Source organism: Zootoca vivipara, chromosome 10 (genome assembly GCF_963506605.1).
Source record: "Zootoca vivipara chromosome 10, rZooViv1.1, whole genome shotgun sequence".
Lineage (NCBI taxonomy): Eukaryota > Metazoa > Chordata > Lepidosauria > Squamata > Lacertidae > Zootoca > Zootoca vivipara.
In genome coordinates, this window is record NC_083285.1 from 46280622 (window position 1) to 46295347 (window position 14726).

The 14726-nt window shown below is 49.8% G+C and overlaps 1 protein-coding gene across 1 annotated transcript; it reads right to left on the reverse strand.

Moving 5' to 3' along the window:
• Nucleotides 1-1681: 1681 nt before the first annotated feature.
• ISX (intestine specific homeobox) lies at nt 1682-7125 on the reverse strand. The gene is made up of 4 exons (XM_060279435.1): nt 7107-7125; nt 5482-5633; nt 2801-2917; nt 1682-1921 (listed from the first exon to the last, which is right to left on the reverse strand). The coding sequence occupies exons 1-4, from the start codon at nt 7123-7125 to the stop codon at nt 1682-1684; spliced, it is 528 nt and encodes a 175-aa protein (XP_060135418.1).
• Between the last annotated feature and the right edge of the window lie 7601 nt (nt 7126-14726).

Sequence of the window (14726 nt, forward strand, 5' to 3'; positions counted from 1 at the left end):
TCAAGCAGCATTCATCCTTCAAGGTCAATGAGAAGCATTTTAGCTTTGTCTTAAGCAGAATTCTCCTCCAGCAATTATCGGTATTACATTTGCATCTCTCCATTCCTCTGTGGTTTCTCCCTCTTTCATCCTCACCACAGTGGTGTGAAGCAGGTGAGGCTGAGAGATGGGGAAGAGTTGTAGCTCAGCGGTGGACCATTTGCCTTGCATACAGAACAAGGGTGCCAACTTGAATAAAACATCTGTCCTCATCTGTCTCCTGAGAAATCTCTATGTGGGACAAGAAGCTACAGTTAGAACTGGATATGGAACAACTGGTTGGTTCAAAATTGGGAAAGGAGTACGACAAGGTTGTATATTGTCTCCCTGCTTATTTAACTTATAGGCATAATTCATCATGCGAAAGGCTGGACTAGATGAATCCCAAGCCGGAATTAAGATTGCCGGAAGAAATATCAACAACCTCAGATATGCAGATGACACAACCTTGATGGCAGAAAGCGAGGAGGAATTAAAGAACCTTTTAATGAGGGTGAAAGAGGAGAGCGCAAAATATGGTCTGAAGCTCAACATCAAAAAAACCAAGATCATGGCCACTAGTCCCATCACCTCCTGGCAAATAGAAGGGGAAGAAATGGAGGCAGTGAGAGATTTTACTTTCTTGGGCTCCTTGATCACTGCAGATGGTGACAGCAGTCACGAAATTAAAAGACGCCTGCTTCTTGGGAGAAAAGCAATGACAAACCTAGACAGCATCTTAAAAAGCAGAGACATCACCTTGCCTACAAAGGTCCGTATAGTTAAAGCTATGGTTTTCCCAGTAGTGATGTATGGAAGTGAGAGCTGGACCATAAAGAAGGCTGATCGCCGAAGAATTGATGCTTTTGAATTGTGGTGCTGGAGGAGACTCTTGAGAGTCCCATGGAGTGCAAGAAGATCAAACCTCTCCATTCTGAAGGAAATCAGCCCTGAGTGCTCACTGGAAGGACAGATCGTGAAGCTGAGGCTCCAATACTTTGGCCACATCATGAGAAGAGAAGACTCCCTGGAAAAGACCCTGATGTTGGGAAAGATGGAGGGCACAAGGAGAAGGGGACGACAGAGGACGAGATGGTTGGACAGTGTTCTCGAAGCTACGAACATGAGTTTGACCAAACTGCGGGAGGCAGTGCAAGACAGGAGTGCCTGGCGTGCTATGGTCCATGGGGTCACGAAGAGTCGGACACGACTAAACGACTAAACAACAACAGGTAAGCCCTGCCCCAACTAATTGATCACAAGATGTGGCACACACATGCACAAACCATTTGAATGGCAAAGCCCATCAACTTTTTTGGGGGGCGCAAAGGGACCTCAGCCCCTAGGAATTGGCTCTTCTGATGCAGAAGGTCCCATGTTCAGTTTCTGGCATCCTCTGGCAGGTCTGAGAGGGACTTCCTATTTGAAACCCTGGAGAGCCACTGTCTGTCAGCGTAATACTAAGCTAAGTGGACCTTTGAGTCTGACTCTGTAAAAAGCAACTACCTATGTTCTTGTAGCAATCAATTCAAGACCACCCAGTCACTTTTGTGGCCACTTGGGGATCTGAATCCAGCAGGTTTCCCTTGTGTAAGTCCACCACATCAGGCTAGTTCAATGATGATGCTGTAAAGCACAGTAGCTCTTCCTTCCTTTTCTTCTTCTATGTGAAATTGCCACTAATATGCCTCCATGCTGGTTTCAAGGACAGAGGTGGGAGGCTGTACTGAGGGAGGTAGTCAAAGAGTAGATAAGGCTTTGAGAACATCATTGGATCCGTGCGCAGCAGGGCACAGGACGTCATGTCTGGTAACCAGGAAGATGAGGAATGCTCTTGGATCAATGAGTACTGCCATGCGTGGGGGCCTATGCCACAACGGCTGCATGGCACCCGGCAGGGACCCTGTCATAAGACAGATAGAAAGAGAATCTTAGGCGCAATAATGCAGGCTTTTAGCTGGGTGCAATTTATGAGCAACACAGGACTTGCCTTATCAATTCCCTTCAGTGTTTAGCAATAAAAAAGCAACAAAGTTTCAGAGAATACCTCTAAATGGAGTCCTTAAAATATAGTGACAGGCAATCAGTAAGGGAGAAAAGAAATCATTTTGTTCTGGTGATTGCGAGGGTTTGTGTGGGCGGAGGACGGGACGGAAATATTGTTTGCCAGCCAAATAACTCTTTCAGGCTGCAGCCCTGTACAGGGGCTCAATGGGACTTACTTCTGAGTAGACAATAGAATTGCGCTGTCAGACAGTTCCAGCCTTTGCAGAACATGTAAATCCAGGGTTTAGAACGTGCTGGGATTAGAATAGAAAAAGCAGCTGCGTAGAGATGAAGTTTTGAAGTAATCAAAACCATGGTTTGCAAACACAGCTCAGACTACTGTTTCAGTTTCTGGTTTGCATTAGCCATGGTCTGTAGACATTAAACTCTGAGCTCCATAGAGATGGGGTTGGAGGGTGAAGAAAGGAATGTATTTTTTTGAGGTTTGTAGGCCAGAATGGATAACAAGGTCTGAGTTTATGGTATTTTAGTGTAACATGTGCTAGACTCTGGGATGCCTCTCTGTGCAAGGCTTTTACTGTTAAGTCTATTTGTGCTTTTACAAAAACACCCACAAAGGCTATGCAAAACTATGGCTTAACCCCAAACTGTTAATCAGAAACATTTATTACCTGCTTTTTCAAGGTACAGTTCTTAATTAGTACAATTTATATGTACAAAAACTCTCAGTTTAAGAAGGTCGGTCCTCCCTTTACAGATAGTCATTTATACTCACTACTGTCTCTGCCTTTGGAGCTGGGATAAAATCAACCTCAGTTAGATGCTGAAGACCACAAAAATTGCCAAATCTTTCATGCTTTCTCCACTTTGCCCGCTGATTCTGAAACCAGATCTATGTGTGGGGGAAGAGAAGAAATGAAATCAATGGGAGGGGGGCGTGAAGTGGTGACTCACCCCCTTGTGGCAGCAATTCCAGGGTCCACCTCTTAAAGGGCTTATATATATGGGTGTCACTGGCCATACACCGAAAGGTCGTTAGTGAACTACCCTGTGGTGGGCTTGGCTGCCTGCTAAACTTACGTCTCACAGAGCACCCCCATATCCCATTTACCCTGATGAGCCCCAGGTCCCCCAGCTGGGGGGCTGGGAGGGATACACCCCCAAGGCCTAAGGCAAAGTCTTCCTACATTCGGATGTTTAATAAAGTTGTGGCCTAATTTTAATTCCATATAACGTCAGAGTCTTTATTCCTTCCTTATGATCCCTGGGGGCTGGGGCTGTCGCTGCCTGGTCACACAATGAATTGAAAAAAAAATCATTTGTCAAAAAACCAGAAGCTTTCTTATTGGGAATAATAGGAGGTGAAAAAGCAAAGGACTTGAAAAGACTGTTTATGTATGTGACGACAGCCGCAAGAACGCTTTTCGCCCAGAAATGGAAGGAAGATAAAGTCCCAACCAAAGAAGAATGGAAAACCAAGGCGATGGACTATGATGAAATGACAAAAATGACTGTGAAGATCAGACACCAAGATGATAGGAAATTCAGTAAAGAGTGGGGAAAATTTATATACCTTAAAGATCACTGTAGATATTTAAAAATGTTAGCAGGATTGTTATAACACTTATAATGTAATAAGACTAAAGTTAAAAATGGATACAAAATGAATTTGAAAAAAATGTAATTGGATACAATAGAAAGAATAGATAAATATTGGAAACGGGGGTGGGGATTCAAGTAATCTCAGATGTGCAAAAATCGAAAATGATTTTAATGTATAAGAACACTGTTAAAAAACAAAAAACAAAATATTAAGAAAAGAAATTAATTAATTTGAACACCCGTGGAATTACAAATGGTGAAGATTGCTGGAAGGACTAGTGAGGAACCCAAATTTAGGTGGATTGACTAGTTGAGATTTCTGCATTGTAGGTGGTTGGGGTCGGGGTCCCTCCCAACTCTAGAATTCATTGATTCTATGATTCTGTGACATCTTATGAAAATTCAACCCTGCAGATTCACTGAGACCAAGATGCAAATGATATTTTTTTGGGTTTCGTTCTTTTGATTGGCAATGAGATGAGAGTAAGTGTACACTTCTTGACAATGAATATATGCAGGTGATATTCAAATCTGAAGGCTCTCCCATTTCCCCCCTATACTATGAAACCCTTGTGTAGGGGAAAAAAGTCTTGCCTGTGAAATTGCTCTTAGATACGATCATTTAAACAAGGCAGAGATGTGTCTTCTCATCTAATCTAAGAATTTAAATTCAAAAACAAGTTTCGCTCTTGCTTTGCTGGGGGCTGCTTTGAAGAACTGCCCCAGGAAAATTGGGTTTGGAGTAAGCAATGAACTGTTTGCTGATTTTTACGAGCCATTCTGATAGTGAGCCAAGGTTTGTTTGTTTATCTCTACCTGAAAGTGGGACATGCTGGTGCTACTCTGTTCAGAACATTACCCTTGATCAAGCACATGGCTTTGCAACTGAATACAAGCTCAAATATAATGAATTCAGCTACAAATGCAGGGCGCTGGAGATTGTTTACTGGGAAATCATTTTAAAAAGTTATTTTTCTCAATAAAACTCACATGGTGATGAGAACAGGGCTTTGCCACTAGAAAGAAGAATCATGACACAAATGATTATGGTGAGCAGGTTATAGTCATTAAAATATAACAATCTAGTGTTTCCCAAAATGGGGCAGTACCACCCATTGGGGGGTGCTAGGATTATCTTGGGGGGCAGGGTAAAAGGCAAGGGGGGGGTGCTGCTACTGGAGGTGTCAATTGATTTTCAAACTTTGAAAAGCTGGTATCACTGGATCATGCATTTTGTTGAATTTCTTAAATAGTTTTGATTGGATTTTGAATAAATATGCAATGAATAGTTACTGGTTTGAATTTTATGGTGTTATTGCCTTCCTTAGTGGGCCATGCAAACCACTATTCTGAATAATGCTTTTTATAGGGGGCACTGGGGATGAATTGATGGAACCAAGGGGGTGGTGGGAACATAGCTGCCAAGTTATCCCTTTTTTAAAGGGATTTTCCATTATGCTGAATAGGCTTCCTCGCGAGAAAAGGGAAAACTTGGCAGCTATGGGTGGGAATCACTAATTTAGAGCAATGTTTCTCAGCCTTGGGTTTACAGCTGTTTTTGGACTACAATTCCCATCACCTCTAGCTAGGAAGACCAGCGGTCAGGGATGATGGGAATTGTGGTCCAAAAACAGCCCAAGACCAAAGGTTGGGAAACACTGATTTAGAGGATCTGTGAACCAACCTAATTAAAGCAGATTTCCCGTTCCTATATATCCAGGCACGTGGATCGTAATGAATGGGGGGATTCTATCCTACCCATTTCCTGAGCATATTTACAGCCACACACTTCCATTTGCTTCAGGCAGCAAAATGTATTGGACTGACCCTGCATCAGAGGGACACATAATTTACCTGGATCCTGGCTTCTGGGAGATTGATCTTTGCTGCTAGCTGGTTGCGAATGTTAACATCTGGGTAGTGTGTAACGTGGAAGATCCTCTCTAGCTCTTGAAGCTGCTCTGCTGTGAATGTTGTCCTGATCCTTCGTTTCCCTTTCTTTTCATCTGTACAAACAGAGGAATAGGTATTTTAGGGGATTCTCTTTATAAGACAGGGAAGTGTTTGAAGTCAATCTAGGGGGCAGCAGCGGAGGAAGCCACTCGGGCACCTGGGGTGGTGCAAGCCACCCATAGGGGCGGGGGCAAGCCACTAATAGGGGTGGGGCAAGCTGCCCATAGGGGCAGGGTGAGGATGGGGCGAGCCAGCCATAGGAGTGGGGCACACCGTGGGGCCTCTGGAGTCTGCCTGCCTCCTCCCACTCAGTCGCCCTACAGCTGAGGGGGAGGCAGCAGGTGCACCATTTGGGCAGCGCAGAGCCTGTGCGCGCCCAAGCCACGTTTCTGCCAGGAGAGACGTGTGGCTCTGGTGCGCTGCAGCCCATGCAGTGCGTGCCATCTGGCATGCTGTCACCCCCATCAGTGATGACACCCGGGGTGGCCTGCACCCACTGTACCCCCTTCCTCCGCCCATAGCTGCCAAGTTATCCCTTTTTTAAAGGGATTTTCCCTTATGCTGAATAGGCTTCCTCGTGAGAAAAGGGAAAACTTGGCAGCTATGCCTCCGCCCCTACTAGGGGGGCACCCTTCTTTGGAAAAGCAACAAACCACTGAATTCTGATTAAGGGGGGGGAAAGAGTATGGTTGGTTTCCTTTTTGAAAGTAGGGTTGCCAGCCTCAATAGAGGACAGGACTTCTGTGCCTATAATTGCCCTGCTCTCTTTTGAGTCTAGAAACCTTAAAGAGAAGCCAGCAGACCCTTTGTTTAATTTCCAAGCAAAGGGTCTGCTGGTTTCTCTTTAAGGTTTCCAGACTCAAAAGAGAGCAGGGCAATTAAAGGCACAGAAGTCCTGTCCATTATTGAGTCTGGCAACCCTATTTGAGAGGAGTGGGATTTATCCAAGTATGGCCCAAAGGTAAAGGTAAAACGACCCCTGACCATTAGGTCCAGTCGTGACCGACTCTGGGGTTGCGTCACTCATCTCGCGTTATTGGCTGAGGGAGCTGACGTACAGCTTCCAGGTCATGTGGCCAGCATGACAAAGCCGCTTCTGGCGAACCAGAGCAGCACACGGAAACGCCGTTTACCTTCCCGCTATAGCGGTCCCTATTTATCTACTTGCACTTTTACGTGCTTTTGAACTGCTAGGTTGGCGGGAGCTGGGATTTGAACCGCCGACCTTCTGATCAGCAAGCCCTAGGCTCTGTGGTTTAACCCACAGCGACACTTCTGCTCTAATCTCTTGCTCCGCCTCCTACTTCTTAGAGACTTAGGTGCAGCCAATTCCTCCTCCTCTGGAGATTCCTCTCTGCTGGGCGTGTCCCTGACACTTAGAGATGTTAATTGAGGACTTGAAAATCTTCTCCCAAGCCAAACCAGGCTGATTACACATTAAGCCAAGTCTTGTGGATAGTGCACAGTCCTACCAAGCACATCTCATTGTTGTTGTTTTTGAAAGATCAAACACATATGCATCTCACTCCCTTCCAAGTAGTTCATGTGTCACAACAAATCACAACAGTCCACTGTTTTGTTTGCTTTGTTTGCAAAGCTTTGTTTGCAAAGCTTTGTTTGCAAGTGCTATATGTGAAGGCTTGATTGGGACCAAGTCTACAGTTCCTGTCTGTGAGGGACAGGGGATATCGCGAAGTCCCTCCCCTCCTGAGTTCAAGCCCATCACCGACCACAGGGGAAAGCAGAGGGAGCTCCGATTCCAGTGGGGAAGCAGGAAGTCGGGTCTGAGGCTCAGGCAAGGTAGCGGAGCCAGGGTCCCAGGTGGGACAGGAAGGGGCAAGTAAGGGGGGGAGACCCATCCCCCCAACTCCGGAATTACGCAGAAAGAGGAGGGGAAAGAGGATGGGGCTTCCAAGGCTTTTGTGTTGGGGAAAGACGCGCCAAAAGTCATTCGGAGGTTCTGATACCGACTGACCACATCACTCCGTGTAAATAGCAATGACTTCAGCACTGTAAATACGCAGCACCAATAAAAGAATAAAATGCAGAGCTGCGTAGCGTCGTTACTCTGAAGTAGCCTACTCCGGCCACTGTGACAGCAACCTCTGAATCTTTTTGTGGGCTACTTTGGAGTTGCCGGGATGAGCGTGTCAGAGGCGGAGAGATGGCGGCAGATCGCGGAGAAAGCCCAGGAAGACCTGCAGCAGCTGTCGCTGCAGGCGCAGGGGGAATTAAAGGCAGCTAAAGAAGAGACTAAGAAGGTCCAGGACGACCGGCTACAACTTGCGGAACAGGTGAGAGCGCTTCAGGAAAGAGAGCAGCAATTAAGGGCGGTGGCGGTAGACCTCCAAAGCAAGCTGGATGCAGAGAAAGACAAGGCGGGAGGGGCCCCCCAAGTCCAAGTGCTGCCAGGAAGGAGAGCCGGGACCCTAGTAAGCAAGTTCAATGGAGACCCGAGGGAATATCATGGCTTTGAGACTGAAATCGTGTATGCTCTTGAGCTGCACCATAATGAGTTCCCCGATGATGAGCACAGGGTAGCGTTTATTGTGGAGCACCTTACCGAGGCAGCCAGGGAGTGGCTAAGACCGTTAATCGCAACCAAGAATCCTTGCATGAAAAATGTCAAACAATTTCTAGAAGGTTTGAAAACGATGTATTCGTCCGATAGTCATATGGACCAGACTAAGGAGGAACTTCATAATTTACGCCAAGGAAATATGACAGTTCGCGCATATTGGGCGAAATTCACCATGCTGGTGCACAGACTGGGGTGGGAACTAGAGTCGCCTCCTATGCAAGCGGCGTTCTACTTGGGTTTGCACGAGGAGGTGAAGGATGAGCTCTCGAGAGGTCCAAAGCCCAGTACTATGGATCAGCTGAGCAAAGCGGCTCTGGCGGTGGGGGTGAGACAGGAATCCCGGTGGAGCGACAAGCAAGCAACGCGCGCAAAGCGGGCTTGGTTCCCACGGTCGCAGGAGAAGCCACTCCCCCAACAACCCTTTCAAGCCACGCCTGGGGCCAGCCAGGACCAGGAGCCCATGCAGATTGATAGCGCGCGCTCGCGGGCTTTTCAAACCCCAGCGGCGCCAAGACGCAAGGAGGGAAGGGGCGGGAATTGCTTTCTCTGCAACTCCCCCCAGCATCTCGTCAGAGACTGCCCACATCGCAGGGAGTGGCAAGGAAAGGCGGGAACGGTGGTGCCCTCCCCCACTGACGCAGCACCACAGCAGGGAAACGGGAAAGCCTGGCTGCAGGAGACAAGGGGCAGCAGCCAGGCACAGTCAGCAGACAACAGCCCCAGCCCGCCCACCCGCACAGAGCGGAGCAGAGCCAGCCCACCCCTCCCAGAGCAGGAGTGGTTCTAGAAGTCACGCTAACGCTCCCAAATGGCTATCCATTGACGGTCCTCGCCCTAATTGACAGTGGTGCCTCAGCCAACTTCTTCTCGAGAAACTTTGCAGAAGAGCACCAGATCCAGCTTCTGCAGCTGGATTTTCCTCTGCACGTGGCAACCATTGACGGCAGAGAGTTGCTGGGAGGGGCCATCACACATCAAACCCCCCCCCCCCCATGAGAATGACGGTGGGAAGGCACTCAGAGACACTGGCATTCAACGTCACCACCATCTCAGACCCCCCCATCGTCTTGGGCATGAGCTGGCTGGCGCGCCACGACCCCTCCATCAGTTGGCACCAGAGATGCATCACGTTTGGGTCGGACTTTTGTCTGGAACATTGCATGCAGCACCAACCAGGGGAGGGGCCTCCGATAGCCACGGTGGCCACCATGCATGTCAAAGGGGGTGAGGCGATACCCAAGCCGTACTGGGACCTGCAGGAGGTCTTCAGCGAAGCGGAGTCCGACCACCTACCCCCGCACAGGCCTTTTGACTGCCAGATCAACCTGGTGCCAGGGGCGACGATACCCCCAGCCAAGCTGTACGCCATGTCAGACCAGGAACTGGAGGATCTGCGCGCTTTCATCGACAAGAACCTCAAGCGGGGGTTCATCAGAGAAAGCAAGGCAGCAGGGGGCAGCCCGGTCTTCTGGGTGGACAAGAAAGACACGCAACAGCGCCGTCTTGTGGTGGATTTTAGACGGCTGAATTCAGTGACAGAGCCAGTGGCTTTCCCCATGCCCAGAGTGGACGATCTCCTGACAGCGGCACGCAGGGGCAAGATTTTCACCAAGCTGGACCTACGGGGGGCGTACAACTTGATCAGGATCCGGGAAGGCGATGAATGGAAAACCACGATGTTCACGCCTCTGGGCTCTTTTGAATATCTGGTGATGCCCTTTGGGTTGCAAGGGGGCTCAGCATGCTTCCAGGCCTTCATGCACCACGTCCTGGGGTCCCTCCTCTTCAAGAAATGCCTGGTCTTCCTGGATGACATCCTTATCTATTCCAATGACCCAGTGCAGCATGTGAAAGATGTCAGGGAGGTGTTGCAGCGCCTGAAGGAGAACCACCTGTATGTGAAGCTGGAGAAGTGCAAGTTTCACACCAAAGAGGTGGACTTCCTGGGCTACAAGCTGTCAGACAAGGGGCTGGCGATGGACAAGGACAAGGTGCAGGCCATCCTGGACTGGCACAGCCCCAGGACGCGCAAAGATGCCCAACGCCTACTAGGCTTCGCCAACTTCTACAGGAAGTTCATCAAGAATTTCTCTCGCGTTACGGCTCCCATCACTGACTGCCTGAGAGGCAAGCAGAAGTTCAGGTGGACACCAGAGGCGCAAGCAGCGTTCGAAAGCCTCAAGAGGGTGTTCGCCTCCGACCAGAACCTGTTCCACGTGGTTCAGGACGCACCCCTACGCGTTGAGACAGATGCTTCTGATAAAGCTGTGGGCGCCATTTTGTTGCAACTGGACGCCAACAGAGAGTGGAGACCCTGTGCCTTCTTCTCCAGGAAGTTGACCCAGCCAGAGCGCAACTACACGGTGTTTGATAAGGAACTTCTTGCGATCCACGTGGCGTTCAAGCATTGGAGACACTTCCTGGTGGGCGCCAAGCACCCCATCCAGGTGTGCACAGACCACAAGAACCTGGAGTTCTGGAGAACTGCCAGGGTGCTCAATCAGCGGCAGATACGGTGGGCAGAGTTCTTCTCGAACTTCAACTTCTCCATCCACTACATCCCAGGAGAGCAGAATGTCAGGGCGGATGCCCTCTCCCGCAAGCCAGAGTACATGGAGGAGGAGGCGCCACCAGCACCCAGGCACATTTTCCCCCCGTCAGCATGGTCCTGCGGAGCAGCAGTGGTGAGCGAGGCAGAACTCACAGCACTGACGGCAGCGGATGAATTTGCCAACCGCATCTTCAGAGAACTGAGAGGGGGCAGGGAGCAGGCAAAAGACTTTGCAGAACGCAGGGGGCTGCTTTTCTACAAGGGTGCACTGTACCTGCCCACCACCCAGCTTAGACGTACGGTCCTCAAGCAGATGCACGACAACCCAACGGCGGGTCATTTTGGAAGGGACAAAACCGCTCACCTAGTCATGAGACACTTCTGGTGGCCAGGGGTGCGGGAAGATGTTCGAGACTATGTACGGGGATGTGACACCTGCCAGCGGGCAAAGGTGGTCAGAGCAGCGCCGGCAGGATTGCTGGAGCCCTTAGCCACACCACACAGGCCGTGGGAAGTGGTGTCCATGGACTTCATCACAGATCTGCCTTCTTCCAGGGGCAAGACCGCAGTGTTGGTGGTGGTGGACCTCATGTCCAAAATGGGCCACTTTATACCGTGTGCCAGGGCGGTCTCGGCAGAAGAGACAGCCAAACTGTTTGTTGACCACGTATTCCGACTGCATGGATTACCTTTAAGGGTTATTTCGGATCGTGGCCGCCAATTTGTTTCCAGGTTCTGGCGGCGGCTCATGAACCTCCTGCAGGTGGAGGTCAGCTTGTCGACGGCTAGACACCCGCAGACCAACGGACAGGCGGAGAGGGTCAACGCCATTCTGCAGCAGTACCTGAGATGCTACGTCAGCCAGCGGCAAACAGACTGGGTGGATCGCCTGCCACTGGCAGAATTTGCCTACAACAATGCGGTGCACGTCTCCACAGGGGTGTCGCCCTTTAAGGCCAATTACGGGCGCGACCTCAGATCTTTCCCAGAGAGGGAGGGGGAGGAGGAGGAGGAGGGCCCACAGGCTGAGGATTGGGCAGAGGAACTGGAGACGGTGCACCAGCAGCTCAGAGAACACTTGGAGAGGGCCAAGGAAGCGTACAAAAAGGGGGCAGATCGCCACAGGCGACAAGGGGAGGTCATCAGGGTGGGGGACAAGGTTTGGTTGTCCTCGGAGGGCCTTCCCACCAGAGGGAGGTGCAAAAAGCTGGCACCCAGACGGCTGGGCCCCTTCACGGTCACGCAACAGGTCAACCCGGTGGCATACAGGCTGGCACTGCCAGAGGAAATGAGGGTGCATCCAGTGTTTCATAGATCGCTGCTGTCGCCGTACAGGGAAAGCAGCAGGCTCCGAGACAGCGAACAAACCCCCGAGGGAGGGGGGGAGAGGGGAGGCAGGGAGCAACTAAATGAAGCCACGGCCATCCTTGATTCACGGAGAGGGGTGGGGGGCCTGGAGTACCTCATGGCATGGGAGGACGCTCCACCATCCCAGAATGAATGGGTCCCAGCCACTCAGATACAGGAGGAATTCTTGGTGGAAGAATTTCACGCCCTCTTTCCCCACAGACCCAAGCCCTGGCACATGGAAAGGGAGGGGGAGGAGGAGGAGGCACGGGAGAGCAGCTCACCATGGCGCTGGGAAGCGGAGTTTGAGGAATCGGGAGACGAGGTATGGGTGTCACCGAGATCCACCCAGTCAGAGGCAGAAGCAGATTGGCAGCACATTTTTACCCCCACCAGCTCGGACGCCACGGACTTTTTGGGATTCCAGTCCTCCCAGGCGGAAGGGGGGGCCTCGCAGGACTGGGCAGAGGTGTTCACACCAACGGGCTCGGAAAGCACTGAGTTCTTAGGCTTCCAGTCGTCACCGACACCTGGGGGGGACCTGGGGAGGGGAGAAGGGGAGCTTGGGAGGGGGGTGGATGTGAGGGACAGGGGATATCGCGAAGTCCCTCCCCTCCTGAGTTCAAGCCCATCACCGACCACAGGGGAAAGCAGAGGGAGCTCCGATTCCAGTGGGGAAGCAGGAAGTCGGGTCCGAGGCTCAGGCAAGGTAGCGGAGCCAGGGTCCCAGGTGGGACAGGAAGGGGCAAGTAAGGGGGGGAGACCCATCCCCCCAACTCCGGAATTACGCAGAAAGAGGAGGGGAAAGAGGATGGGGCTTCCAAGGCTTTTGTGTTGGGGAAAGACGCGCCAAAAGTCATTCGGAGGTTCTGATACCGACTGACCACATCACTCCGTGTAAATAGCAATGACTTCAGCACTGTAAATACGCAGCACCAATAAAAGAATAAAATGCAGAGCTGCGTAGCGTCGTTACTCTGAAGTAGCCTACTCCGGCCACTGTGACACTGTCCATATTGCCCTATCCACCAACCCTGCCCCTAACAAGTGGGCACTGAGTATAGATGCCTGCAAAGTGGCATCTAATAATGAGCAGTTGCTCACATGTAGGTGGTCAGTCACATCTCAACCACATATTAGGCACACTTTTATCACCCATTGTGTTTAGCCTCAGTCACTTTATTACTAAATAACACAATCTTATAGCTGTAGCCTTATAGCAAGTAGCAGGATGCACATGGTTGGTGGGGGGTAACACTGAAGGGAAGATATTCTGAGACGACAATCTTACAAGCTCAGCTTTCAGTGCGGCTACAAGTCAGGCAGAAATATAAGCATCCATCGTAATGAGCACTGTCATCACAGGCTCATCTCAGAAGGAAGGGTCAGATTGATTGAATGAATGAAGCTTATGTACCAGAAAGTTTCGTCTCAAACCCTTGGACCTTTAAGTAGCGTATCAAAATACAGCTCATTAGATGCATCTCTTGAAGTTGCCTCAAGGAGCAAGTGCTCGTCACACTAAGTCTTGCGGACACTATGAGGGCAGTGATCAGAGATAAGCAAAGATTCCCTTGGATGTGCATTAAAGACAGGAGTCCTGTAAGCTTCAATCTTGTTGAAACAAGTTGTTTCGGAAGAAAGTTCTGTTCAGTTTTTAACAAAAATCTATATGGGCTAGAATCTATAGGGGTCAAGAATGTTTTGCCACTTGAGGCAAAGCAGAAAACGGCACTCTCTCCTGCTCCTCTGCCCCCACCACTGCTGCCTGAGGTGACAGGATGCAGCCCAGGAAGGCCAGGACATGCTGGAGGTAGTGGGGGACAAGTGAAGGAGGTGGTGACTGGTATGCTGCTGCCCCCCAGATCTGCCACCCCTCACAGCTGTCCCCAACCTGAGGCATTCATCCTGATTTGCTTGTATGGTGTTTATAGGTTCCCCCATCAATCAGTCATTTATCCCACATTTTTTAAAAATGTGTTAACCCACCACCACTTTCCTAATCACAAAAGTATTTTTTTTTTTATAAAGTAGCTCTTTTTCACTAGTGTGCTTTAATCTACTTCAATTGCACATTTCCAGTATGAGACTGAAGCTTTCCCACAGAATACTGGCTGTGGCCATTGTCTGAAGAATAGACTGGCACTTGAGAGTACTGATGTTTGCCGCCTTGGGTGTCCCACTGCAGATGCATCTAAAAGAACACTGTTGTTGATATTAAGGTAATCTAGGTCTTGCTGCTTCCTGCACTTGGTGTGACAAGCTGTTTACTGATGGATTGCATATGGACAACAACACGCAGAGTTTTTGAGTGCCGGTCCTGTTGAGAGCATTTTTTTTTTCAAAGCTGGAACTCATCAAATTAAAAGAATAAAATAACCTGAGGTCAGCTGTGGGCCAACAGAGTCTGAGTAGACTGGCTTTGATTTCAGCTCCAAATGAAATTGCTGCTGATATAGTTACAGTCAGCTAATCAAGAACTCGCCAGTAGGAAAGTGAGATGGTGCATTTTTGATTAAACTTAATAATTATGTTTATGTTTCAGAGAGAGAGGGGGGTGGAGAGAGAGAGGGGGGGAGATTTGGGGAGAGGAAGGGGAAGAAATAAGTGGCACATCTATGTTAGCATTCACCCCCACAAGGTGAAATTTTCTCTGACTGCAGCTCC

Bases quoted from the DNA above. Each gene is read 5' to 3' on its own strand.
- ISX (XM_060279435.1), bottom strand. The intron at 2,918-5,481 runs GTAAATTATGTG...CCCCACACATAG, and splicing joins TCCCAGAAGCCAGGATCCAG to ATCTGGTTTCAGAATCAGCG. The intron at 1,922-2,800 runs GTGAGTATAAAT...GTCTTATGACAG, and splicing joins CTCCAAAGGCAGAGACAGTA to GGTCCCTGCCGGGTGCCATG.